Raw genomic sequence first — 27602 nt, 5'->3', positions numbered from 1 at the left:
GCTCCCTGTGTATTCCAGCCTGCAGATCTGCCTCGGGGACGTCATGACCAACAGAGTGGTGGATGAGGTAGAGTTGGTGCCTGCAAACCCCTCCTTGTGGACAGCATCATTTCCATCCCGAAGTGTAGTACTTCTGTCCTTCCATAACCACCTCTCCTAGTCCAGAGCCTACCCTGTCTGGGCTGGTTCACCTCTTCCCTGAAGCCCCTATTAGGGCCCTGCTGGGTCCCAGAACTGAGCTGCCTGAAGAGAGTCAGTAGCGTCCCACTGGCCCTTCCCCAAGCCCTCCTCCCCCTCCCCCTCCCCCTGCAGTGGTTTGCCCTGAAGGACACAAGGAGCGGGCAGCTGCACCTGAGGCTGGAGTGGCTTTCACTGATCACAGACCCGGAAGCTGTGACGGAGGTGAGTGCGGGCTGTCGGGCTCCCTGGCAGAAGGGGGAGGGGGAACTTGCGGCAGGTCTGGTCCACGTGAGAGCTGTGTGGGGAGGCAGGGGGGGGCTAGCGAGCTGAAGCCACAGACCTTGCCCCCAGAGTCCTCCAGCCAGCCCCACCTGCTGGGGAGCACGTCCCTCAGCCCTCATCTCCACACAGGGCGGATGGGATCCTTAAACGCTCTGTTAGTGCCCGTCAGCCCAGTTCATAGGGAAGTCCACCGGTTCTGACTTGAGTCTGTCATGCTGCAGGTGTATTTTCAGCCTCAGCAAAGAGCTAGGTTGTGAGGGAAGGTATGGCCAGTCTGGAGGGCAAGGGCTGCCTCTTCAGGCATGAAGAGGCTTCTCCTAAACCAGTCTGTGTCTCCTGCTGCTGGGGGCACCTAGTGAGGGTCTGTGTCTGCTTGTAGGACCATGGTAGTTTTTCCACTGCCATTCTCGTGGTCTTCTTGGAGAGCGCCTGCAACCTGCCGGTGAGTGGTGACACAGCCAGAGTGTCACACACACCCTGCCTTGTGCCCGTCACTTTCAAATGTCCACGTGTTGCTCATTCACCCTGTTCTTCTCGTGCTGCAGAGAAACCCTTTTGACTACCTAAATGGTGACTATCGAGCCAAAAAACTCTCCAGATTTGCCAGGGTAAGTGTGGGTGTGAAAGCAAGTCACAGCTCCTTTTCCCCAGAGTAACCACAGCCCCACGTCTGCTGGGCGACGCCGTGCACACACAGCCCGGGGCCAATGAGTGCCGCCGTTCAATGAGTCTGCAGTGAGCCGGGCACCGGGCTAGGCAGCTCATCCCCACATCTGCTATGCTTGAGCCCCATGGTGGCCGTGTGTCCATTTTTATTGCCATTTTAAAAATAGGACCCGGAAAGCTAAGTGCTTGTGTCACACAGCTAAGGGGGAGCCGGAACTCAACTGCACCCTGTCTGTCTCCACAGCTCTAGGGAACAGGGCCTGTGCCCAGCCAGGCCTCCCATCTTTAACTCGGAAGCTCCCCCTGGGGTCAACCCTGTCTAGGTGCTGGCGCAGTGATGGTAGCCCGGGGCTCCTGGGAGCACCAGGGGAGGCTTCTCTCAAAGGGAAGTGGTTGGGTGGCCTCAGGTCCCACCAATGCTCCTGAGGGTTGAGAGGCAGGGTCTCAAGTTGGCACTGTGGGTGCCACCTCCATTTTGTGGATTTGTCCCCTCACAGAATAAAGTCAGCAGAGACCCTTCTTCCTATGTCAAGCTATCTGTAGGCAAGAAGACACACCTGAGCAAGGTAAGACAGCTTGGCGTGTAGCCGAGGACTAAGGAAATGGGCAGGTGCCCCAACACTTCAGGGAGAGAAGCAAAAGGGAATTCGCTTACACTGCATGCCTAGTAGGTGCCGGCACACGATAGGCACTTTATATTACTCTGTCTTCAAAATAACCTCACAAGATAGTTCCACAGTTCAAGAATCTGGAGGCAGAGATCAGGGACTCACCTAAGGGCTAGAAAGCAGAAGAACTAGAGTTCAAGCTTAGGCACGGCTCTACGCCTATGTCCTTTCCCCCACCCCCAGCAGCAAAAGTCCCCCTGGAAGTGAGCTCTAATGCTGGTAGGATTTCAGCCCCTGTGAGATTTCCTGGCAAACTCTCCTTGCCTTTGAGCCTGACTGCCCTGCCCTAGTGCCTCCCACGAGCTGTAGTGTGCTTGGGTCTATCCCTGGGCGGACACAGAGAAGGCCCCCAATGGCACCAGGGGGCCAGAATGAGAGCAGAGGGTGCTGGTATCCTGGCCTGCCCAACTTGACCCTTCAGTGATCTCTCCCTCTCCTGTCCCCAGACCTGTCCCCACAGCAAGGACCCTGTGTGGAGCCAGGCGTTCTCCTTCTTTGTGCACAACGTGGCCACTGAACAGCTGCATCTGAAGGTTTGCTTGAAGTTGGGCTCTTGGAACAGAGCTAAGAGGCATCTAAGCTAGGAGGGGTAGGGGGCTTGAGCAGGCTCCCCCGGCAGTAAAGTCAGGAGAGGATACTGAGGGCCCACATATTCGTGAGCCTGGTGACCAAGGTCACTGGGTAGGAGGTTGTGGAAGGACAAACCCTCAGGTCCCTTGGTGCTCCCTGCCAGAGTCTCTCCAGTTGTTACCTAGCACCCAGCGTGGCCTGGGTTGGAATCTACTCAGGACATTAATGATGATGTACTTCTTTAAAAAAAGATCTGTGGAAGAGAGAGATCTTCTTTACACCTGAGCAAATAGAGGCTCAAATGATGACTTGTCCAAGATCTCATGACCAACAAGTAGTAGAACTGGGGTCTTTGGGGACCCTCAGCCCTGTCTGGAAGTCCCATCATAGAGCAGCACAGCTCATCAGTCCCTAAAGCCCTGACGGCCCCGGCATTTGACAGGCTTGCCTCATACAGATCATAGTTGCCTCTACCCTGAGTCACTCTCCTGCCCTGACTGAAGGCAGGGACCAGGCCTGGTCCCATTTCCAGTTTTCAGAACAGGACCAGAGGCCAAAAGAAACACAGAACATACTTACTGAAGTGAACTCAGTCTTGGCTGGAGCCCAGAGAGTAGGCTGGTGAGGGTGGGACTTGGTTATCCTCTTGTTTTGTGACTGGCCCACTGCCCAGGTGCTTGATGATGACCAAGAATGTGCCCTAGGAGTGCTGGAGTTCCCCCTGTGCCAGATTCTCCCCTGTGCAGACCTTACCCTCGAGCAGCGCTTCCAGCTGGACCACTCAGGCCTGGACAGCCTTATCTCCATGAGGCTGGTGCTTCGGGTAAACCTCTCCCCTTTTCCCCCAGGGTAGGCAGGGGGTGGTCTGCCCCAGCACTAAGTATCTGCACTGTGTTGGGAAGAAGCTAGGAGATGGATTCATATTTTTTTATCAATTTCAGAATATTGTCAGCCATTTTCTCTTCAAATATTGCCTCTCCTAATCTTTTAATCCCTCCTTCTACAATTCCTTCTATTATGTTGGACCTTATCATCATCTCCATGGCTTAACCTGATCTCACCTTCATATTTTCCATCTCTTTATCTCTGGGTGCTACATTCTAATTTCCTCAGACCTGTCTTCCAGACCACTAATTCTTTCTTTGGCTATGCCTAACCTGCTGTTTAACCTGTTCCCAGTTTTTGTTTCAAAGGCTATTCTTCATCTTTCACTTTATCTTTTCCATATCTACAATGTCTTTTCTTTTTTGTGTTTTATTATCTTCTCATGATTCTATCCCATCTTTAATCATTTGAAAATACTTAAAATGTATGTTAATTCTATTATCTGAAGATCTTGGTAGTTAAATTTTGATGTCTGTTATGTCTGCTGATGCTTTTTCATGGTGATTCATTTCTACGTTTGGTAACTTGGGTTGCAGACATATGTTCAGTGTTACCTTTGTGACCGGGATTGAGGTTGTTCACGTCCAAGGAAGTTCTGCTTTGGCTGCAACCAAGCACCTCAGGAACATTACACACCTGAGTCCACTTTTATGTTAATTTTCAAACTTTCGGTTTCAAAACCCCATGGGTGGTATAAATATGAACCCAAAATTTATAGGAGACAGGCTATAAGGTGCCAGATTCTCATGAAAGACTATTTCCCCCAACCAGAGTACAGGCTGAGATAGATATATTCTTGTCATCAATCTTTGCTGGTGGGTGAAATGTTTATTTATCCTAGACTACTTTTTCACTAAAGATATCCCACCTTCATGGGTCCTACTCTGACCCTAGGTCTCTTCTCCAAACCCTTTGGAGTCCATGGTTGATAAATGACCCCGGGAAAGTTAACCTTTATTTTTCAGTTTTCTCTCTCTCTCTTTTTTTTTAACCTAAGGATTTTCCTTACTTTCTTGTGAATTTGGCTATGCATTTAAAAGTATGTTTGTTTCATTTTTATTGAGCATTCCTAACAAGAGGTTTTTCAGAATATTTTGATCGCCTTATTGCTGGAAATGGTAGTTCCTAGGAAGAGTCTTAATGACTGATGGGAAAAGGGGAAGGAGAGACACAATGGCTGAGGTTTGAAACTCTGGTGCTACGAGCACAGGGGTGTGTCTGGATAGGAAACACATTTTAGGGAAAGCAATGGTAAATAAGGTGACAGCTAGAAATGACCATATCCAGAAGGCAGCTGGTGATCTATATGAAGGTTAAGGTGAGGGCAAGACTGGAGGTGTAGATCTGGGAGTCCTCTGCGCCGAGGGGAAGTGCATGCTGTGAGAATTGGCCAGGTCTCCAGCATCCAGTACCAGTGGATAGAGAAAAGGGGATCAGAACCAAGTCTTCATGAAGACTGGTGAGGCAGGAGGAAGGGAAAAGACAGAAGGTCTGGTCAGAGTGAGCCAGGGGCAGAGAGGTTAAGGAAGATATGGTCTAGGGGTAAAAAGATATGGTCTGGGGGTAAAAATCCATTGGATTTGGGGAGTCAGGAAGGAACTGAGTTTTGAGAAAACTGTTCCTTCCAGAAAAGAGAAGGAACCACTTCCCAGAGGTTAAGGTGAGAGCAGAGGGGGAGAGAGTGGTAGTGGTGTGCCCAGCCCATAAACCACCCTGTCATCTGCTTACAGTTCCTGCACTTGGAAGAACGAGAGCTGGGAAGCCCATACACAGGACCTGAAGCCCTAAAGAAAGGCCCTCTGCTCATTAAGAAGGCTGCCACCAACCAGGGCCCCAGAGCCCCACCGCAGGGAGAGGGCCCTGCAGATTTGCCATGCCCTCCAGACCCTGCTTCTGATATCAAGCAAGCCTCCAAAAGCACCACAGCCACCACCAGTGCCACCATTGCTGCCACCAAGCCCACACTTCAAGAGATGGGCCCAGAGCCCAAAGGCAAGGACAGAGCCAGAGGGTTCTGGGCACCCATGGGGGAGAAGAAGAGTGTGTCCACCATCTTCCTGGCTGTCCCAGGCCCCCACTGTCCGGGGCCCGTCAAGTCACCCAGACCCACGAAATGCCCTGCCTCCCTATTCACATGGCCACCCAAGAGGCTGGCTTCCAGCATGTCCTCGCTCAACTCCCTGGCCTCTTCCTGCTTTGACCTGACAGATGTCAGCCTCAACACTGAGTATGCACCTCTCTGCTTAATCTTTTCTAAAATGACCTGCATGAAAAATACCTCCCTGGATGGAAAAGTAGATATGAACTTACTTTTCTGTGCAAGTTCTGGTTTTTCACAAAATGGCTTCATGAGAGGCAGCATGGTGAGATAGAAAGAACACAGGCTGGGGAGAGAGAAAGCACGTGTGCACATGCCAAAAAGTCTCATGTGGCTCTAGCTACACACCAACTATAAAATAGATGTTGGACTTCAGTTGTTAAGGTTCCTTACAGCAGAAACATACACTGAATTCTAAAGAGTTATTTATACTGGGATGGTATGGAAAGCTTAGAATGTGGAATTATATAATCAGTGGCTTACATTTATTAAATGTTGACTCCGGGCTTAGCATGTTATTTAATTTGATCTTCACAATAACCCTACAAGATAGAACTTACTATCATAAAGGTCGAATAACTCACCCAAGGTTCCACAAGAAATCATAGTATAAAAGCAGATGCTGCTCTCCAGGGTTCTTCCTACTGTGCCATGCTTTTCCTACTGTGAAGTAGGATAATTTTACATGAATGCTGGATAGAACTGACTTCCAACTAAAAGGAACCTTACTGAGAATTATTTTATTAACTTACATGCTTCTTGGGGGTGCGGGGAGAGGCCAGCACTTGTAATGGCAAGAGAAACGACAAGGCCTTTCTTTACAGAGACGAGGATCTCAGGCATCAGGGGCTGGGTGAGATCCAGCTCACGGTGCGCTATGTGTGTCTGCAGCACTGTCTCAGCGTGCTAATCAACGGCTGCAGGTAAAGGGATGCTAGGACAGGGAGATCAGCTCGGTGCTTTGTGACCACCTAGAGGGGTGGGATGGGGAGGGTGGGAGAGAGGGAGATGCAAGAGGGAAGAGAAATGGGAACATATTGTATATGTATAACTGATTCACTTTGTTATAAAGCAGAAGCTAACACACCATTGTAAGGCAATTATACTTCAATAAAGATGTTTAAAACAAAAAAAAAAAAGGGATGCAAGGGCCAGGAAAGGTTATTTGAGAGCATCAGGTGACCAAAATCAGAGTGGGGGCACTTGGAGCAGTGGCAGGGGCAGGCAGCCCCAAGGTAGACAAGGTAGACATTTGGAAGGAATGAGGTTTGAAGGCCTGCATGCTGTGCATGCTGTAACAGATCCTCAGTGGTGCTGATGGGCTCCAGAGCCAAGGGCTTTGCTCAGACACAACCACTGCAAAATTGTCTGGGGTGGTTTGGAGCCAGGACATTTTCTCAAGTGAGAATCTTCAACTTCCTTCAGATGGAATGGTACTTGGCTCTACACCCAGCTTTACAAAATGCATGTTTACAAAACCATGCATCTGATGTCCTCCGAATTCTGCAGACTTTTGCTTTTTTTGGTCTGGACTGCAGGGCATTTTTATCCTCAAGGCCATCTAAAGCTGTATGGATAGTACAGCTTTCTCTAAATGAGTATTTTCAGTATTTCAAAACCAGGGGTCTTTTTTCTTTAATGTCTTTGAAACCAAATCAGAAACCTGATGCCCTGTTCCAGCAGTGGAGCTGATCCCTACGTCCGTGTCTACTTGTTGCCAGAAAGGAGGTGGGCGAGTCGTAAGAAGACCTCAGTGAAGCGGAAGACCCTGGACCCCCTGTTTGATGAGACGTAAGTGGCCCAGGTGGCCTGCCTAGAGTGCCTCAGCCGCTCGAGTATTTGCTGAGCACCTCCCGTGTACCTGGCAGCTGCCAGATGCTGGGAAGGGCTGGGGTTGAACAGGACTACACAGTCTATGCTTTCATAAAGCTTCTATACTTTAGTGAGAGAAAAGGACTGCCAGGGAAGTTTAGCAAAACAGCTACCCACTTTTCTTGTCCATAGGTACTAAAGTGCTCCTGATTATGAAATGTTCCATACTCTTTCTCTTTAAATGAAGCCTCTTTGGCAGTAAAAGGATTTGAATCTGGTCAAATATGTTTTCTTTCAATCAAAAGTAAACATACCTTGAACCTAAGGACCTAAAATTTCCTCCAAAGCTCCAAGCTCTTTGGCCTGTCTTCCCACCCGCAACAAAGCACAGGTGGCAGGTAGAACAGATACCCTCCCTTCGCGTGTCCACCCATGTCCTTGGGGACAAACCAGTAGACAGAGTCTAATCACATTTCTTGCTTGTGATGGGTCTGTGGTGGCAAGTCTTAACCGTAATATTCTAATTCTTGATTTCAAGTTGATCACAAGGTATGGAAGTCAGAATCTCATCATTGCTTCTTTTTGCTGTGGGATCCTAAGAGAAGACATTGCTAGCCAGCCTAGGAAGATACATCTAATAATGTTGGTTTCCTCTTATCTTGGTCAATAACTACTCATTTTGAAAAGAGTTGTACTGAGTCCTTTTTGGGCCATGTCTAATGACTAATATATTCCTTCAAAAGCTACATTTTGAGTTCATCGATATCATGAAAGAGTGTGGGGGAGAGAGAATACATTCATTCAGTATTTATTGAACACTCTACATACCAGGCACCATCCTATATTCTACAGCCACACAGGTGAAAGATGTTGCCTTCAGAGAGCTCTGACACAATTATAAAAGGATGTCAAAATTGCTATGTGGGAACACAGGAGGTTGACTTTTGTGACAAACCTAATCTGTTAGTAATTCTCTCTCAAAATTGTAACAGCAAGATATGCCTGGATTACCTACGAGGCAGACTTGGCAACCTCCATCTTAAATGTAAACCTAGAAGTAAGGAGTTCAGAGGTCTCTTGTTGAGTACATGACTCATACCATATACATTATAATTAAAATCTCTAAAGTTAAAGACAAGGAGAGAATCTTAAAAACAGCAAGAGAAAAACAAGTAGTTACATTACAGGGAGCCCCCCTATAAGACTATCAGCAGAAACTTTGCAGGCCAGAACGGAGTGGCACAATATTCAAAGTGCTGAAAGGAAAACACTTCCAACCAAAAATACTCTACCAGGGAAAGTTATCATTCAGAATTGAAGGAGAGCTTTCCAGACAAGCAAAAGCTAAAGGAGTTCACCATCACTAAACCAGCTTACGAGTGATTTCTTTAAGCTTCTCTTGTTGTGGAGCACAGGCTCTAGGTGCGTGGGTTTAGTAGTTGTGGCGCATGGGCTTAGTTGCTCTGCAGCATGTGGGATCTTCCTGGACCAGGGCTCAAACCTGTGTCCCCTGCATTGGCAGGTGGATTCTTAACCACTGCGCCACCAGGGAAGCCCCTAAAATGCATTCACACTTAAGTTATCAACTTAAAATAGACTGTTGTAAGTTGTCATATGTAAGCCTAATGGTAAGCACAAAGCAAAAACCTATAGAAGGTACACAAATGGTAAAGAAAAAGGAATCTAAGCATACCACTAAAGTCATCAAACCACAAAGGAAGAGAGCAAGAGAAGAAAAAAGGAACAGAGGATCTACAAAACAGCCAGTAAAAAATTAATAAAATAGCAATAAGTACATACCTATCAATAATTACTTTAAATGGAAATGGACTAAATTCTCCAATCAAAAGAGAGTGGCTAAGTGGATTAAAAAAAAAACAAGACCCATCTATATGCTGCCTACAAGAGACTCACTTTAGATCTAAAGATGCACACAGACAGAAAGTGAAGGATGGAAAAAGATATTCCATGCAAATAAAAACTGAAAGAAAGCCAAGGTGTTGCTATGCTTATATTAGACAAAACAGACTTTAAAACAAAGACTGTAATAAAAGACAAGGGCATTACATAATGATAAAGGGGTCAATCCAACAAGAGGATATAGTATTTGTAAATATTTATGTACCCAACCTAAGAGCACCTAAATACATAAAGCAAATATTCACAGACCTAAAGGGAGACATAGATAGCAATAAAATAATAATAGTAGGGTACTTTAATACCCTACTTCATCAAAGGATAGATCATCCAGACAAATTCAATAAGGAAACATAAGCTGTATATGACATGTTATACCAGATGAACTTAACATATACAAAGAACAGTCCATCCAAAAGCAGCAGAATACACATTCTTCTCAAGTGCATATAGAACATTCTCCTGGATAGATCATATACTAGGCTGCCACAAGTCTTAATAAATTTAAGAAGATTGAAATTATATCAAGAAATCAAAAAATGCCTTCAGACAAAGAAAATGGAAATGTAACATAAAATTTATGGGATGCAGCAAAAGCAGTTCTAAGAAGGAATTTCATAGCAATAAATGCATATATCATAAACAAGAAAAATAAGTAAGAAATAAGAAAAATCTCAAATAAACAACCTAACTTTACGCCTCAAGGAATAAGAAAAAGAAGAATAAAGTCCAAAGTCAGCAGAAGGAAGGAAATAAAGTTCAAATAGAGTGGAAATAGAGACTAAAAAGACAATAGAAAAAAAAAATCAATGAAACTTAGAGCTGGTTCTTTGAAAAGATAAACAAAATTGATAAACCTTTAGCTAGACTCACCAAGAAAAAAAGAGGATATAAAAGAGAAAAGAGGAACTGTAAAAATCGATACCACAGAAATACAAAGGATAAGAGACTACTATGAATAGTTATACGCCAACAAATTAGATAACCTAGAAGAAAAGGATAAATTCCTAGAAAGATACAACCTACCAAGACTGAATAATGAAGAAACAGAAAATCTGAACAGACTGATTACTAGTAAGAAGTTTTAATCAGCAATCATAAATCTCCCAACAAACAGGTCCAGGACCACACAGCTTCACTAGTGAATTCTACCAAATATTCAAAGAAGAATTAACACCAGTCATCCCCAAACTCTTCCAAAATACAGAAAAGGAAACACTTGCAAAACTCATTTTACAAGACAAGCACTACCCTCAGACAAGGATGCCCACTCTTACCAGGTTTAAACATATTATTGGAAGTCCTAGCCACAGCAATCAGACAAGGAAAAAAAAAAAAAAAAAAGGAATCCAAAGGGAGAAGTAAAACTGTCACTGTTTAAAGATGACGTGATGCTTTATAAAGAAAATCCTGAAGATGTCACCAAAAGCCTATTAGAACTAATAAATGAATTCAGTAACGTTGCAGGATACAAAATTAATATACAGAAATCTGTTGCATTTCTATACGCTGACAACAAACTATCAGAGAAATTAAGAAAATCCATTTACAATTGCATCAAAAAGAATAAAATATCTAGGAGTAAATCTAACTAAGGAGGTAAGAGACCTGTACTCTGAAAACTATAAGACGCTGATGAAACAAATCGAAGACAACACAAACAGATGGAACGATGTATCATGCTCATGAATTGGAAGAATTAATAATGTTAAACATTATTATTTCTGAGCTGTCTATTCGGTCCCATTGATCTGTCTCTTTTTATGCCAGAACCATACTGTTTTGATTATTATAACTTTGTAATATAGTTTGATGCCTGGAGGCATCAGGGAGCATGATGCCTCCAGCTTTGTTCATCTTTCTCAAGATTACTTTGGCTCTTTTGTGGTGCCACGCAAATCTTAGGATTGTTTGTTCTATTTCTGTGACAAATGCCACTGGAATTTTGATTGCACTGAATCTGTAGATTGCGTTTGTCCACACATGTATAGCTGATTAACTTATGGCAAAGGAGCCAAGAATGTATAATGGGGGAAAGCACAGTCTCTTCAATAAGTGGTGTTAGGAAAATTGGACAGCCACATGCAACAAAATAAAATTCAACCACTATCTTACACTAGACACAAAAATTAACTCAAAATGGACTAAAGACTTGAAAGTAAGAGCTGAAACTCTGCAACTCTTAGAAGTGAACATAGGTGGGTTAAGCTCATTGACATCAGTCTTGGCAATGGTTTTTTGGATTTGACACCAAAACCAAAGGCGACTAAAGCAAAAATAAACAAGTGAGACTACATGAGACTACATTAAACTAACAGGCTTCTGCACAGCAAAGGAAACCATCAACAAAATGAAAAGACAATCTACCGAATGGGAGAACATACTTTCAGATAATATATTGGAAAAGTGGTTAATATCCAAAATCTATAAAGAACTCATAGAACTCAACAGCAAAAAAATCAAACAATCTGATTAAAAAATGGGCAGAGGCTCTGAATAGACATTTTTCCAAAGAAGACATACAGATGGTCAGTAGGTACATGAAAAGATGCTCAACATCATTAATCATCAGGGAAATGCAAATCAAAACCATGATGAAATATCACCTCACACCTGTCAGAATGGCTATTATCAAAAAGAAATAACAGGTGTTGGTGAGGATGTGGAGAAAAGGGAACCCTTGGGCACGGCTGGTGGGAACATAAATTGGGGCAGCTGCTATGGAAAACAACATGGAGGTTCCTCAAAAAATCAAAAATAGAACTACCATACAATCCAGCAATTCCATTTCTGGGTATTTATCAAAATAAAACAACACTCATTCAAAATGATATATGTACCCCCATGTTCACTGTGGCATTATTTACAATAGCCAAGACATGGAAACAACCTAAATGTCCACTGATGGATGAATGGATTTTTTTAAATGTGGTATATATATATATATACCATAGAATATTATTCAGTCATGAAAAAGAATGAAATCTTGCCATTTGAAACAACATGGATAGACCTTGAGGGCATTATGCTAAGTTAAATAAGGCAGAAAAAGATAATTACTTATGATCTCACTTATATGTGGAATCTAAAAGTGCCAAAAACCAACCAAACAAAAAAACCCGAGCTTATGGATATAGAGAACATATTGGTGGTTGCCAGAGGTGGCGGTTGGGGTGTGTGTGAAATAGATGATGGGTCAAAAGGTACAAATTTCCAGTTATAAAATTAATATTCATGGGGTTATAATGTACAGCATGGTGACTATAGTTAATAATACTGTATTACATACTTGAAAGTAGCTAGGAGAGTGGATCTTGAAAGTTCTCATCACAAGAAAAAATTTTTTTTGTAACTATGTATGGTGATGGATGTTAATTAGACTGATCATTTCACAACATATCCAAATCACATCATTACAGTAAACATGAAACTAATAATGCCATGTCACTTATATCTCAATTTAAAAAATTAAAAAATATTATGGGATTATATTGAATCATGTGTGTCAAACTTTTCAAAAGTGTGAAGCACTATAGAATCTAAAGAATCTTTCACTCAATTAAAAAAATTTGAAGATTTTTTTTTTTTAAAAAACCAGAAAAGTAAGGAGTCCAGAGGCATCTTATGAGTCCACGACAAAGCTTGTATACTAAGATTCCTCTGCCTTACTCCACAGGCGTAAGTGGGAAAAGACTACTGTTTTCCATGCAATTCCAGCAAACCTAATTATTCAGCATCCTAGCCCTTAGCTGGCACTGTTCAGAGAGAGAAGGGGCAGCCGAAAGAGTGACAACCAGAGTAGAGTCAGAGAAGGAAGGAAGCAAACCCCAAAGCACGACAGTTCAAGGAACTTCTCAGAGAAGCAAACAGCCTCTTGACACTTCCAGGGTTTGTGAATATAACACAGGACAGTGATTATCTATAACAATGATGCATTGAGTATCTGCTGTAACCCAGTACTGTTCTAGATGCTCTTCTCAATAGTCTATATCTTCTGTTTTAAAGGTAGGAAAATGGATGAACACTTGAGATTTTCAGTGAAAATGATTAAAATATATAAATCTCATTTCCTAACTTTTTGCTCCTTAAAGATTTGAATTTTTTGTTCCCTTGGATGAAGTAAAGAAGAGGTCACTAGACGTCGCAGTGAAAAACAGTAGGCCACTTGGCTCACACAGAAGGAAGGAGCTAGGAAAAGTAAGTACAAAAGGGACTTTTGGTATTCTTTCCCTCCTGGTAGCTAACTGGAGTTCACTGGTGGAACACACCCTTGCAGAAATTCTGATGGGATCATCTGGCTATTACCAGAACTGACTTCAAGGAAGGTATAGCCTCACTGGGAGGCTTTTTGTTTTGTGTCTTTTTAAAAAATACTCTTGAAACTGAAGTATATAAATTAATATAATAAACCCTATTTTAACAAACTTGAATATCCAAGTTCATCACTACACAAGTATTTGAACTTCTACTATGGTATTAAGTATTGTTTTGATAAATACAGCATTGTGTGAAGCTTGGATCTCATTATGTCAAGATTTTTGTGGTGAATGGGATTTTACTTAAAGTTAGAAGTAAAGGAAATATAATCCTCAGGAAGATGCCAAGGAGAGACAAAAAAGAATGATATTCGTACACTCTGTAGTTGTTGTATTTTAATAAACACCTCTTATACTCATTTTTAAAAGCCCACTTCTGTGAAGTACGTGATGATATCCCCATTTTTACTACTGAGGAAACTATGGTGTCTTGCTTAAAATTCTGGATCAGTTCATGAGTAAAGGCAAGCTGTTCTCTCTAACACATTCATAAATAAATTTCTGAGGTACAACTGCAAACAGCAATTCACCTTTTCCCAGGACACTGAGGTCAGTGTCAGTACTGTCCTTCTGGAAAGGTTCCATATTGAAAGCTAAAGGAAAAAGAGCTCCTGCTCAAAACTCAAGGAGGCCCTTTTTATGATCAATTTCATTTATCCCAATATGTTTCCATTTAATGCAGTTTTGGGGAAGGGAACTGATTATTTGTGTTTGTTTAGGTACTGATTGACTTATCAAAAGAAGATCTGAATAAGGGCTTCTCACAGTGGTAAGTGAGCCCTTTCATTTTATCACATTAAATCTGCTACTCAAGACATTGTCTCAGACAGTTGCCCATATTCTCTCTCCAAAGTTCTTCCCTTTTCAGTACATATCAACTCCTTTGTTTATCAAGGAGACATTATCACCTTTACTTAAGGCTTTACTGTCTACAGATTTCACTTACCTAAAGGACCTCTGTAAGCTCTCGTCTTAACCCTGGCCAGCCAACCTACTGTGATGAGTTCTGCTGGTCCCACAGAGGCCCAGGTAGGGTAGATTAGGCCACCTGTCCTGATGTTGCCACAGCACACTCTCAATACTAACACAAGTCCAAACCCAACTATCTTACAGGTATGAGCTGACTCCAGATGGCCAGCCCAGAAGTTGATGATGAACAACAACATCTTTATTTTTTAAATGTGTACATATGTATATTCTGTAACTTAAATCAGAGCAGCCATTTAAAAAAAATACATACATACATATATATATATATACACACACACACACATTCTTGTGTGCAATGTAACTGCATGACTGGATAGTATTAGGAAGAGGTAAACACATGTAGAAGCAAGAACTACTCTTTCTTGATTGGATTTAATTGTTTAAATCCATAAACAAGCGGCATATTTGTGCCTAACAAATTATCAGAACCTCAGTGGTGAATTTTCACTGACTTAGGACTCGTGTGAATGTATGCACCAAAAGGGTCCTGTCTCAGACACAGAGGGTGAGGGAGGTCTGTTTGTGGAGCAGCTATCAGTATTCCTGGGCAGTGACTGACCAAGGGAGGAGGCTTCTTTTATGGGACTAAAAAGTGATCCACCAAAAAGTGCCAAGAGCTAACTCTACCTAAGCCCTGCTGGCTGCCACCTCTGGTACTTCTCTACCTGGAGGTTTGTTCATGTATCTGATTTGGAACTAAAATGTACTTTCCTGATGGCAACAATGTTAGTGATAGTACTCCAGTGTGGGATGGCCTGGGACCAAACTCTAGCATTTGGCATTATTTCCATAGGAAAATGCAAGGAGATTTTCAAACCCAGGTCTACGTCTGCACTCCAATAGAGCACTGGAGGCTGCTGCCGAGTGTCAGTGCCAGAGAACAAGGGGCTTTCTGTATCTCTCTCAGATAGGTTTGGGAATTCTGCTCCACTCTTCTAAGAGAGGGCTGGTTCACCTAAACAACATGTTAAAAGCAAAATATGTAAATTGTAAACTTAAACAAGTGCCTCTTTTGCATTTCAGACTTTATAAAACCACATATTCTTGTCCTTTCTCACACTCCTAGAGCTGTTGTCGAGTCACATCCTCTTTTCACTTATCTACTCAGGCAGTACCCCCTGCCATCACTTTCCTCTCCCTACCACTGCCTTCACTGCCACTTTTCTGCAGAATGGTAACATCTTAAAACAAAGTTTTTGTCATGTTACCCTCACTTATAAATTATTATTTCCTGCTTTCTACAAAATTCAAGCCCACTCCTTGTGTTTCAGACCTAACATAATCAGGTCTCCAGTTTTCTGCTACCTTATTCATGTGCAGATGCTCTGTTCCAGAATAGTCCAAATATATCCTGCCTACTAATCCTACTCACCTCTTAGAGGCCCATGTCAAACCCACCTCCTCCGTTAAGCCACCCCACACTGAAAGGGCCTCTCCCCCCACCTAGGGCAGCAGTCCCCAACTTTTTTGGCACCAGGGACCGGTTTCATGGAAGATAATTTTTCCACAGACTGGGGCGGGGGAGGGGGTGGCTTCAGGATGATTCAAGAGCATTACATTTATTGTGCACTTTATTTCTATTATTATTACACTATAATATATAATGAAATAATTATACAACTCACCATAATGCAGAATCAGTGGGGCCCTGAGCTTGTTTTCACTTGCCACTCACTGATAGGGATTTTTTTGTTGTTGTTGTTGCAAATGTCAGGTTAATTGTATTCATATTTCTAAACGGATGTTTTTAGACCTTGACAAAAATAGAAAGGGTTGGTTTACATTTAATGCTCCACTTTAAAAAGAAATAGCAGAAGCACAAATCAGATTGCAGTGGGGTGGAGAATGAATCATAGCTTTACAAAAATAGGAGAGACTACTCTTATCCTGGCCAAGTATTTAAAAACTCAGTCATTGGTTAGCAGCAGTCCTTAACATTTTTATACCCTCCTCATTATAATTTCCTCACATTGTAGAAGAAGCTAAGGGTCACTTTGAAGATACTTTTCCACAACAGGCAATTCATAGAAGAGAAATCTGAATGCGGGCTACACATGAAAAGATGCCTTGACTGCACTAAGTAATCAGAGAAACGTACATCTAAACAATAGTGAATTACCATTTTATACCCAACTGATAGGGTTTTGATATGTCTGAAAGCAACTGATTTATTACGGTCTCTGTGCAGTCACACCTCTCTGCTAATGATAATCTGTATCTGCAGCTGCTCCCCAGCGCTAGCATCACCGCCTCAGCTCCACCTCAGATCATCAGGCATTAGATTCTCATAAGGAGCACGCAACCTACATCCCTTGCATGCACAGTTCACAGTAGGGTTCGCGCTCCTATGAGAATCTAATGCCGCTGCTGATCTGACAGGAGGCGGAGCTCAGGCGGTAATGTGAGCGATGAGGAGCGGCTGTGAATACAGATGAAGCTTTGCTCGCTCACCTGCCGCTCACCTCCTGCTGTGCGGCCCGGTTCCTCACGTGCCACGGACCAGTATCGGTCCGTGGCCCGGGGGTTGGGGACCCCTGACCTAGAGCATCTACTATCAACACTGTACATTTTTCATTTTAGCAAATCCCTGCCATGTAACATTTAATTTTTTTAAATGTTTATTAAATATCTACTAAGGTCGTATGCTAATCAACTGCCTGTACTGTGTTTGGTATTTAATGTTTCTGTTTACTCTCCAATTGACCTAGAAGCTACTTGAATTGATTTTCGCCCCCATCATCCAAGGCTATGCTAAGTACGTGGCCGACGTGTAATAAAATTTGTTTCTGCTGTTTTCGGTGACAAATTCTCATAATAAAATGGGACAATTGATGCCTGTCCTATCTACCTCACAGTGGCATTGTAATGTTCATTAAACAGACAAGTTCCTTGAAAATGATAAAGTGCCAGAGGAGTAGAAGGGAATGTATCATATATCACGTCCTGAATATTAGCAACCCTAAAACAACTACTGAGCAAGATGGCAGACAAAGCAGACAAGTGAAAACCTATCCTTCCTCTTCCAAACACATAGAAAACCTAGTTAAACCATGAACAACATTTATTTTAAACACGGTTGATGAAAAAGTAACACAGGTAAAGTTCTGGTGATGATCCAAAGAGAAAATCTACAGCAGGGTATAGGAGTTGAAGGGGGTGTTTTGAAGAGAACCAGAATTTTAGCACACACCAGAGAGAAGGCAAAGCTACTGTGTAAGGCACAGGAGCCTGAAAAGTTTTGTCATCAGAAAATGCCTTTGCTGCCAATGAGGACAAGGAGTTGGTTGTCAGCAGTGGGTGGAAACAATCACCTACTCTCTCCTACAGGACCACGGGGTCTGAAGTTACACACAACTGACTTGGTGTGGAAACCTCCACACCTGGAAACTAATGTGAGAATTGGTTTAGAACCTGGAACCATGTGAAGCCCTGACAGAGGCAACCACAAAACTAGCCCATAGGGTTGTCATGACCACCTAGGGCACATGTTGGACCACTGCAGCAGATAATTCCCACTAAAGGGAAGCTCACAGGCAAAAATTATAAAAACAAAACCAATTTTAAAAATATGAAGCACGTGGGAACACCAACTGAAAAATGGCCACTAGATGTATTTCAGCAAGAAGGAAAATGTAACATTAAGGCAGAAGTGGCATGTGGGAAACAACGGAGAGCAAAGAAATCTGTAAAATATGTTGGCAAACCTAAGTAAGTCTTAATTGTTTAAGAAATATAAACAAGTAATCAAGCAACCAAAAATGTTTGCAAAAACCGGGTTCAAAAAGCCAGTGGCACTGAAATGCTAGTACTGACATCTAAGAAGGACCATGAAGCTGGTTCAGAGGAATGTTAAATTCCTTATTTAAGAAATTAAAGATAGTTTTCTATTTTAAAAATTAATTATAAGTATGTGGCAGTTACTAGTTTATTACCTTTCAGCTCCAAATCAACCCATCTTTGCCCTGCTTTGATACTAGAGACACCACAGCCTCCTCTCCTTTGCCAGGGGGCTTGAGGTTAGGCTTGCCAATTGAGGGCACTGGAGAGACACTGCAAGGCCAGAGTGGGAAGAAGGGGCCTTTCTTTCTTCTACTGAGGTGCTTTTTTCCTAGCTGTGTGAGGGCTGTCCTCGGTTACCTAAGCACCGCCACAGTTTACTCTTGGCTCACGCCCTTGGGCTTTGCAAACGTAAATACAGCCTTCATGGTTCAGCACCATCCAGCACCCTCTGGCAAGTTTCTTTGCCACAAGTTGGTTGCCTGTTCCTATAGCAGCCAGACCTCTGCTCAAAGGTTTAAACCTCAGCCTAGTGGGAAGGCAATTTTTAAGTTTCTAAGTTCCTTCCTTGTTCACTCTCCTTTATCCCTGGGGGGTAGTATCTGCTTTCTGAAGTCGCTACTGCATACCCCTTAGAGTCTTCTTTTCTCCCCTTTTAGTAGGTAACTACCGTTACTAGTTAGCCACTCTGGTTTTAAATTTTTCCTGTTAGGCTACCTGTGCAATGTAGTTTCTATCTCCTGACCTTGACTAAGTGTATATTAAAAATTTTAAGATAACCAATAAAATAGAGTAACAATAGAAAAATCAACAGAGCTGAAATATAAAACTTCCAAATCAGTAGTGAAGAAGAAAAAAAATAAAGAGAAATTCAATACTCCCCCAAAAATAGGAAAGAAAAAAGTAGCATAGAAAAAATGATAAATAGAAAATACAAAAGAAGATAGGCAAAGGACTTCTAAATATAAACCCACTAGTAAAACCCGCAAGGGGGTCAAATTCCATGAAAATAAAAAGTACAGCTATATGCTATTTACAAGAGGTTCACTTCAAACACACAGAAGTGTTGAAAATAAAAGGATGAAAAAGATATACTCAAGGGTCGTTTAGATCTGTTTATAGTAATAGTAGCAAACATCATATTTAATGGTGAAACATTAAATGCTTTCCTTTTGAAATCTGAAATAAGAAAGGGCTGCTTCCTATCACCACTTCTACTCAGCCCTGTATTGTGGCATATGTAGTTGGGCAAGAAAAAACAGGTATATCTGACCAAAACTGTTGTTATATACAGATGATATGATCATGAGCATAAAAATCCAAAATAATCTAAAGATATACTGCTAGATTTAATCAGAGAGTTTCTAGCAAGGTTGCCAACTGCAAAGTTAATATTTAAAAATCAATTTTAGTTCTCTGTTCCTGAAATAGTTGGAAAATGAAATTTTAAAAAGATAATTTATAAATGTATAAAAGATCAAATACTATGAATACATCTAACAATAATCCCTACAGGAAAATTATGAAACTTTATTAGAAATGTTAAAGTGAATCTAACCAGATGGAGAGCTATGTTGTACTTGGAGTTTGAAGACCCAGCATTACAGATGCTGATTTTCCCCACTGATCCTATGTTTAATGAAAAAAAAATCTCAGTATGTAGTGTGTGTGCATGTGTGTGTGTAACTTGATAATCAGATTCAATACACATGGAAACACAAAGGGTGGGAAGCCTTCAACTGGATACCAAAGTTTATTTTAAAGTTAAAATAATGAAAACAGTGGGGTACTAGTGCAGGGAGAGACAACTGGACCAAAAGAATAGAAGAGAGTCCAGTAACAGACCCATTCACACACAGATATTCAATTCATGACAGACGTAGCACTATGAGCAGAGGGGCAATAAAATAGATTTTTCAATAAATGGTGCTGAGATAATTGGGTATCTATGACGGAAAATGTAAAATGGTCCTTTATTTACACCACATTAAAAAAATCAAAAAACTCCAGGTATATTAGACTAAGTGTGAAAGGCAAAACTGTACAGCTATAATATAAGAGAATAACTTTACAACTTGTGACTAGAGAAAGAGTTCATAAGACACTTAGAGCACTAACTATAAATCTCTACATCTTTAACTATACTCTCTATATTAAAATTAAGTTTGTCAGTTCATAAAAAGAAACTAGAGGAAAATGGAAAGAAGACATAGAATGGAAGAATACATCTGCAACACATATAACTGTCAAATGGCTCATGTCCAGAATATATAAATAACTCTTAAAAGTCAATAGGAAAAGACAGACTGTCCAATAGAAAAGTGAACCAAAGATACATACAAGCACTTCAAAAAATAAACACAAATGGCCAATAAACAAAGGAAAAGATGTTTCACTTCATTAGTAATCAGGAAAATAAACATTAAAACCACACTAAGAGCTCTATACACTATACTGGCAAAAATAAAAAATCTGACTTACCCAAAATTGGTCTAGATATGGAAAAGTGGGAACTCTCATACATTAATGGTGGGAGTATAAATTGGTACAACCACTTTGGAAAAGAGTTTGGCATTTTCTTCTAAAGTTGAAATATACATTCTCTATCAAAGTTGCACACTATACAACCCCAGAGGCTCCATTCACATGGTTAGATGTGTTTTACTCTAGGACCCAGCAATTTTACTTCTTGGATATTGCTTCTAGAAAACCTGCACACAAGTGAACGAGGATGCACATACAAGAATGTTCACAGCAGTAGCTCACAACAGCCAAGAACTAGAAACAACCCAAATGCCAATCCCTAGTAGAACAGACAAATGGATTATGGAACATTCATAGAGGAATACTAGACACCAATGAAAACCAATGACCTGGACCTACACACAACAACATAGATGAATAGTACAAACATAATGTTGAACAAAAGAATAATTAAAAAGAACATATACAATATGATTCCATTTTTATAAAGTTCTAAAACAGGCAAAACTAAACTATCTTGGTTTAGGTGTACACACAAAACTGGCAAAACTATTTTAAAAAAACAAGTAAGTGATTAACATAAGTCAGGCTAATGGGGGAAGGCACATAGGGTATGTGGGGGAGGCCTTTTGGAGTGTTGGTGAATGTTCTGTTTCTTGATTGTTGCATGGGTGTTCACTTTATAATCATTCATTATACTTGACATTTATGGTTTTTACCATACTTAGCATATGTGTTATATTTTGTAACACACAAAAAAGATTAGTGAAATAGGACTTCCCTGGTGGCGCAGTGGTTAAGAATCCTCCTGCCAATGCAGGGGACACGGGTTCGAGCCCTGGTCTGGGAGGATCCCACATGCCACGGAGCGACTAAGCCCGTGTGCCACAACTACTGAGCCTGCGCTCTAGAGCCCACGAGCCACAACTACTGAAGCCCATGCACCTACAGCTTGTGCTCCACAACGAGAGGAGCCACTGCAATGAGAAGCCTGCGCACCACAACGAAGAGTAGCCCCTGCTGGCTGCACCTAGAGAAAGCCTGTGTGCAGCAACGAAGACCCAACGCAGCCAAAAATAAAATAAATAATTTTTTAAAAAAAATTAGTGAAATAAATGAAAAAGAAAAGAAGGAAAAGAAATTTCCGGCAACTATTAATTAAAAGGACAAAATTGCTTTCAAGGTAAAAAGCACAGGTAGTGATCAAGAGAGATACTAATCAAGAAGATATTATCAACTATGAATTTATAAGTACTTATAAAATAGGCCCAAAATATAGAAAACAAAATTTGACAAGTCCAGAGATTTCAGTATCTCTCATAAACTAACAAACCAGACAGACAAAAAAATTGATAGAAATGAAGTAGATTTAAACAACATATTAATAGCACAATATATACATATATGTAAGTATATGTATATATATGTATATATTAAAGATTGGACTTTTTAAAGCACATGTGTACTATGTGGAAATTCATCACAATAAAGTCACAAAGAAAGTCTCAATGAATCCCAAAGATTCAGTACCAAAAAGACCATGTACTCTGACTACAATGCAATACAATTAGAAAAAAAATAATAAAAAGACAACATAAGAAACCCTACATGGGGGAGGAGAGAAGATGGCGGAAGAGTAAGACGCGGAGATCACCTTCCTTCCCACAGATACAGTAGAAATACATCTACACGTGGAACTGCTCCTACAGAACACCCACTGAACGCTGACAGAAAACGTCCGACCTCTAAACAGGCAAGAAACTCCCCCCGTACTTGGGTAGGGCAAAAGAAAAAAGAAATAACAGAGACAAAAGAATAGGGACGGCACCTGCACCAGTGGGAGGGAGCTGTGAAGGAGGAAAGATTTCCACGCACTAGGAAGCCCCTTCGCGGGCAGAGACTGTGGGTGGCAGAGGGGGGAAGCTTCGGAGCCACGGAGGAGAGCGCAGCCACAGAGGTGCGGAGGGCAAAGCGGAGAGACTCCCGCACAGAGGATCGGCGCCGAGCAGCACTCACCAGCCCGAGAGGCTTGTCTGCTCAGCCGCCGGGGCGGGCGGGGCTGGGAGCTGAGGCTCGGGCTTCGGTCGGATCGCAGGGAGAGGACTGGGGTTGTCGGCGTGAACACAGCCTGAAGGGGTTAGTGCACCACAGCTAGCCGGGAGGGAGTCCGGGAAAAAGTCTGCAGCTGCCGAAGAGGCAAGAGACTTTTTCTTCCCTCTTTGTTTCCTGGTGCGCGAGGAGAGGGGATTCAGAGCGCCGCCTAAACAAGCTACACAGACGGGCGCGAGCCGCAGCGATCAGCGCGGGCCCCACAGACGGGCGTGAGACGCTGGGGCTGCTGCTGCCGCCACCAAGAAGCCTGTGTGCGAGCACAGGTCACTCTCCACACCACCCCTCCCGGGAGCCTGTGCAGCCCGCCACCGCCAGGCTCCCGTGATCCGGGGACAAGTTCCCTGGAAGAACACACGGCGCACCTCGGGCTGCTGCAACGTCACGCCGGCCTCTGACGCCACAGGCTCGCCCCGCCTCCTCTGTACCCCTCCCTCCCCGCGGCCTGGGTGAGCCAGAGCCCCCGAAGCAGCTGCTCCTTTAACCCCGTCCTGTCTGGGCGGGGAACAGACGCCCTCAGGTGACCTACACGCAGAGGCGGGTCCAAATCCAAAGCTGAACCCCAGGAGCTGTGCGAACAGAGAAGAGAAGGGGAAATCTCTCCCAGCAGCCTCAGAAGCAGCGGATTAAAACTCCACAAACAACTTGATATGCCTGCATCTGTTGAATACCTGAATAGACAACGAATCATCCCAAATTCAGGAGGTGGACTTTCAGAGCAGGATATATTAATTTTTCCCCTTTTCCTTTTTTTTGTGAGTGTATATGTATATGCTTCTGGGTGAGATTTTGTCTGTATAGCTCTGCTTTATAATAGCTTTATTTTACTTCACTATATTATAGCCTCTTCCTTTCTTTCTTTCTATTTTTTCTCCCTTTTACTCTGAGCCGTGTGGACGAAAGGCTCTTGGTGCTCCAGCCAGGCATCAGGGCCGTGCCTCTGAGGTGGGAGAGCCAACTTCAGGACACTGGTCCACAAGAGACCTCCCAGCTCCACGTAATACCAAACGGCGAAAATCTCTCAGAGATCTCCATCTCAACACCAAGACCCAGCTTCACTCAACGACCAGCAAGCTACAGTGCTGGACACCCTATGCCAAACAACTAGCAAGACAGGAACACAGCCCCATCCATTAGCAGAGAGGCTGCCTAAAATCATAATAAGGCCACAGACGCCCCAAAATACACCACCAGACGTGGACGTGCCCACCAGAAAGACGAGATCCAGCCTTATCCACCAGAACTCAGGCACTAGTTCCCTCCACCAGGAAGCCTACACAACCCACTGAACCAACCTTAGCCACTGGGGACAGATACCAAAAACAACGGGAACTACGAACCTGCAGCCTGTGAAAAGGAGACCCCAAACACAGTAAGATAAGCAAAATGAGACGACAGAAAAACACACAGCAGATGAAGGAGCAGGGTCAAAACATGCCAGATTTAACAAATGAAGAGGAAACAGGTAGTCTACCTGAAAAAGAATTCAGAATAATGATAGTAAGGATGATCCAAAATCTTGGAAATAGAATAGACAAAATGCAAGAAACATTTAACAAGGACGTAGAAGAACTAAAGAGGAACCAAGCAATGATGAAAAACACAATAAATGAAATTAAAAATACTCTAGATGGGATCAATAGCAGAATAACTGAGGCAGAAGAAAGGATAAGTGACCTGGAAGATAAAATGGTGGAAATAACTACTGCAGAGCAGGATAAAGAAAAAAGAATGAAAAGAACTGAGGACAGTCTCTGAGACCTCTGGGACAACATTAAACGCACCAACATTCGAATTATAGGGGTCCCAGAAGAAGAAGAGAAAAAGAAAGGGACTGAGAAAATATTTGAAGAGATTATAGTTGAAAACTTCCCTAATATGGGAAAGGAAATAGTTAATCAAGTCCTGGAAGCACAGAGAGTCCCATACAGGATAAACCCAAGGAGAAACACGCGAAGACACATATTAATCAAACTGTCAAAAATTAAATATAAGGAAAACATATTAAAGGCAGCAAGGGACAAATAACACACAAGGGAATCCCCATAAGGTTAACATCTGATCTTTCAGCAGAAACTCTGCAAGCCAGAAGGGAGTGGCAGGATATACTTAAAGTGATGAAGGAGAAAAACCTACAACCAAGATTACTCTACCCAGCAAGGATCTCATTCAGATTTGATGGAGAAATTAAAACCTTTACAGACAAGCAAAAGCTGAGAGAGTTCAGCACCACCAAACCAGCTTTACAACAAATGCTAAGGGAACTTCTCTAGGCAAGAAACACAAGAGAAGGAAAACACCTACAATAACAAACCCAAAACATTTAAGAAAATGGGAATAGGAACATACATATCGATAATTACCTTGAATGTAAATGGATTAAATGCTCCCACCAAAAGACACAGGCTGGCTGAATGGATACAAAAACAAGACCCATATATATGCTGTCTACAAGAGACCCACTTCAGACCTAGAGACACATACAGACTGAAAGTGAGGGGATGGAAAAAGATATTCCATGCAAATGGAAATCAAAAGAAAGCTGGAGTAGCCATTCTCATATCAGACAAAATAGACTTTAAAATAAAGACTATTACAAGAGACAAAGAAGGACACTATATAATGATCAAGGGATCGATCCAAGAGGAAGGTATAACAATTGTAAATATTTATGCACCCAACATAGGAGCACGTCAATACATAAGGCAGATACTAACAGCCATAAAGTGGGAAATCGACAGCAACACAATCATAGTAGGGGACTTTAACACCCCACTTTCACCAATGGACAGATCATCCAAAATGAAAATAAATAAGGAAACACAAGCTTTAAATGATACATTAAACAAGATGGACTTAATTGATATTTATAGGACATTCCACCCAAAAACAACAGAATACACATTTTTCTCAAGTGCTCATGGAACATTCTCCAGGATAGATCATATCTTGGGTCACAAATCAAGCCTTGGTAAATTTAAGAAAACTGAAATCGTATCAAGTATCTTTTCCGACCACAACGCTATGAGACTAGATATCAATTACAGGAAAAGATCTGTAAAAAATACAAACACATGGAGGCTACACAATACACTGCTTAATAACGAAGTGATCACTGAAGAAATCAAAGGGGAAATCAAAAAATACCTAGAAACAAATGACAATGGAGATACGACGACCCAAAACCTATGGGATGCAGCAAAAGCAGTGCTAAGAGGGAAGTTTATAGCAATACAAGCCTACCTCAAGAAACAGGAAACATCTCGAATAAACAACCTAACCTTGCACCTAAAGCAATTAGAGAAAGAAGAACAAAAAAACCCCAAAGCCAGCAGAAGGAAAGAAATTATAAAGATCAGGTCAGAAATAAATGAAAAAGAAATGAAGGGAACAATAGCAAAAATCAATGAAACTAAAAGCTGGTTCTTTGAGAAGATAAACAAAATTGATAAACCATTAGCCAGACTCATCAAGAGAAAAAGGGAGAAGACTCAAATCAATAGAATTAGAAATGAAAAAGGAGAAGTAACCACTGACACTGCAGAAATACAAAAGATCATGAGAGATTACTGCAAGCAACTCTATGCCAATAAAATGGACAACCTGGAAGAAATGGACAGATTCTTAGAAATGCACAAACTGCCAAGACTGAACCAGGAAGAAATAGAAAATATGAACAGACCAATCACAAGCACTGAAATTGAAACTGTGATTAAAAACCTTCCAACAAACAAAAGCCCAGGACCAGATGGCTTCACAGGTGAATTCTATCAAACATTTAGAGAAGAGCTAACACCTATCCTTCTCAAACTCTTCCAAAATATTGCAGAGGGAGGAACACTCCCCAACTCATTCTACGAGGCCACCATCACCCTGATACCAAAACCAGACAAAGATGTCACAAAGAAAGAAAACTACAGGCCAATATCACTGATGAACATAGATGCAAAAATCCTCAACAAAATACTCGCAAACAGAATCCAACAGCACATTAAAAGGATCATACACCATGATCAAGTGGGGTTTATCCCAGGAATGCAAGGATTCTTCAATATACGCAAATCAATCAATGTGATACACCATATTAACAAATTGAAGGAGAAAAACCATATGATCATCTCAAAAGATGCAGAGAAAGCTTTCGACAAAATTCAACACCCATTTATGATAAAAGCCCTGCAGAAAGTAGGCATAGAGGGAACTTTCCTCAACATAATAAAGGCCATATATGACAAACCCACAGCCAACATTGTCCTCCATGGTGAAAAACTGAAACCATTTCCACTAAGATCAGGAACAAGACAAGGTTGCCCACTCTCACCACTATTATTCAACATAGTTTTGGAAGTGTTAGCCACAGCAATCAGAGAAGACAAAGAAATAAAAGGAATCCAAATCGGAAAAGAAGAAGTAAAGCTGTCACTATTTGCAGATGACATGATACTATACATAGAGAATCCTAAAGATGCTACCAGAAAACTCCTAGAGCTAATCAATGAATTTGGTAAAGTAGCAGGATACAAAATTAATGCACAGAAATCTCTTGCATTTCTATACACTAATGATGAAAAATCTGAAAGTGAAATTAAGAAAACACTCCCGTTTACCATTGCAACAAAAAGAATAAAATATCTAGGAATAAACCTGCCTAAGGAGACAAAAGACCTGTATGCAGAAAATTATAAGACACTGATGAAAGAAATTAAAGATGATACAAATAGATGGAGAGATATACCATGTTCCTGGATTGGAAGAATCAACATTGTGAAAATGACTCTACTACCCAAAGCAATCTACAGATTCAATGCAATCCCTATCAAACGACCACTGGCATTTTTCACAGAACTC

General features: G+C 41.9%; 1 protein-coding gene across 9 annotated transcripts in view; it reads left to right on the top strand.

Moving 5' to 3' along the window:
- The window catches only part of ESYT3 (extended synaptotagmin 3), a 56815-nt gene extending 39776 nt beyond the window's left edge, over positions 1-17039 (top strand). Inside the window, exons 11-23 of one of the 9 annotated variants that reach the window (XR_014245146.1) lie at positions 19-67; positions 313-402; positions 842-904; positions 1008-1070; positions 1626-1694; positions 2243-2329; positions 3040-3189; positions 4982-5478; positions 6174-6272; positions 7009-7140; positions 13199-13275; positions 14114-14163; positions 14508-17039. Coding sequence is in view for 8 of the 9 variants with exons in the window: in XM_082393787.1 (XP_082249913.1) it covers positions 19-67; positions 313-402; positions 842-904; positions 1008-1070; positions 1626-1694; positions 2243-2329; positions 3040-3189; positions 4982-5478; positions 6174-6272; positions 7009-7140; positions 13170-13392 (1522 nt within the window). In the remaining variant the exon portion in view is untranslated. The other 8 variants (XM_082393789.1, XM_082393788.1, XM_082393790.1 and 5 more) reach the window with 8 other exon arrangements.
- Positions 17040-27602: the final 10563 nt, after the last annotated feature.

This window comes from Balaenoptera borealis (assembly GCF_965194805.1).
Source record: "Balaenoptera borealis genome assembly, chromosome: 5".
Taxonomy (NCBI): Eukaryota; Metazoa; Chordata; class Mammalia; order Artiodactyla; family Balaenopteridae; genus Balaenoptera; species Balaenoptera borealis.
Note: the sequence above shows the minus strand (reverse complement) of the source record. Positions and strands in the feature narration are given on the sequence as shown.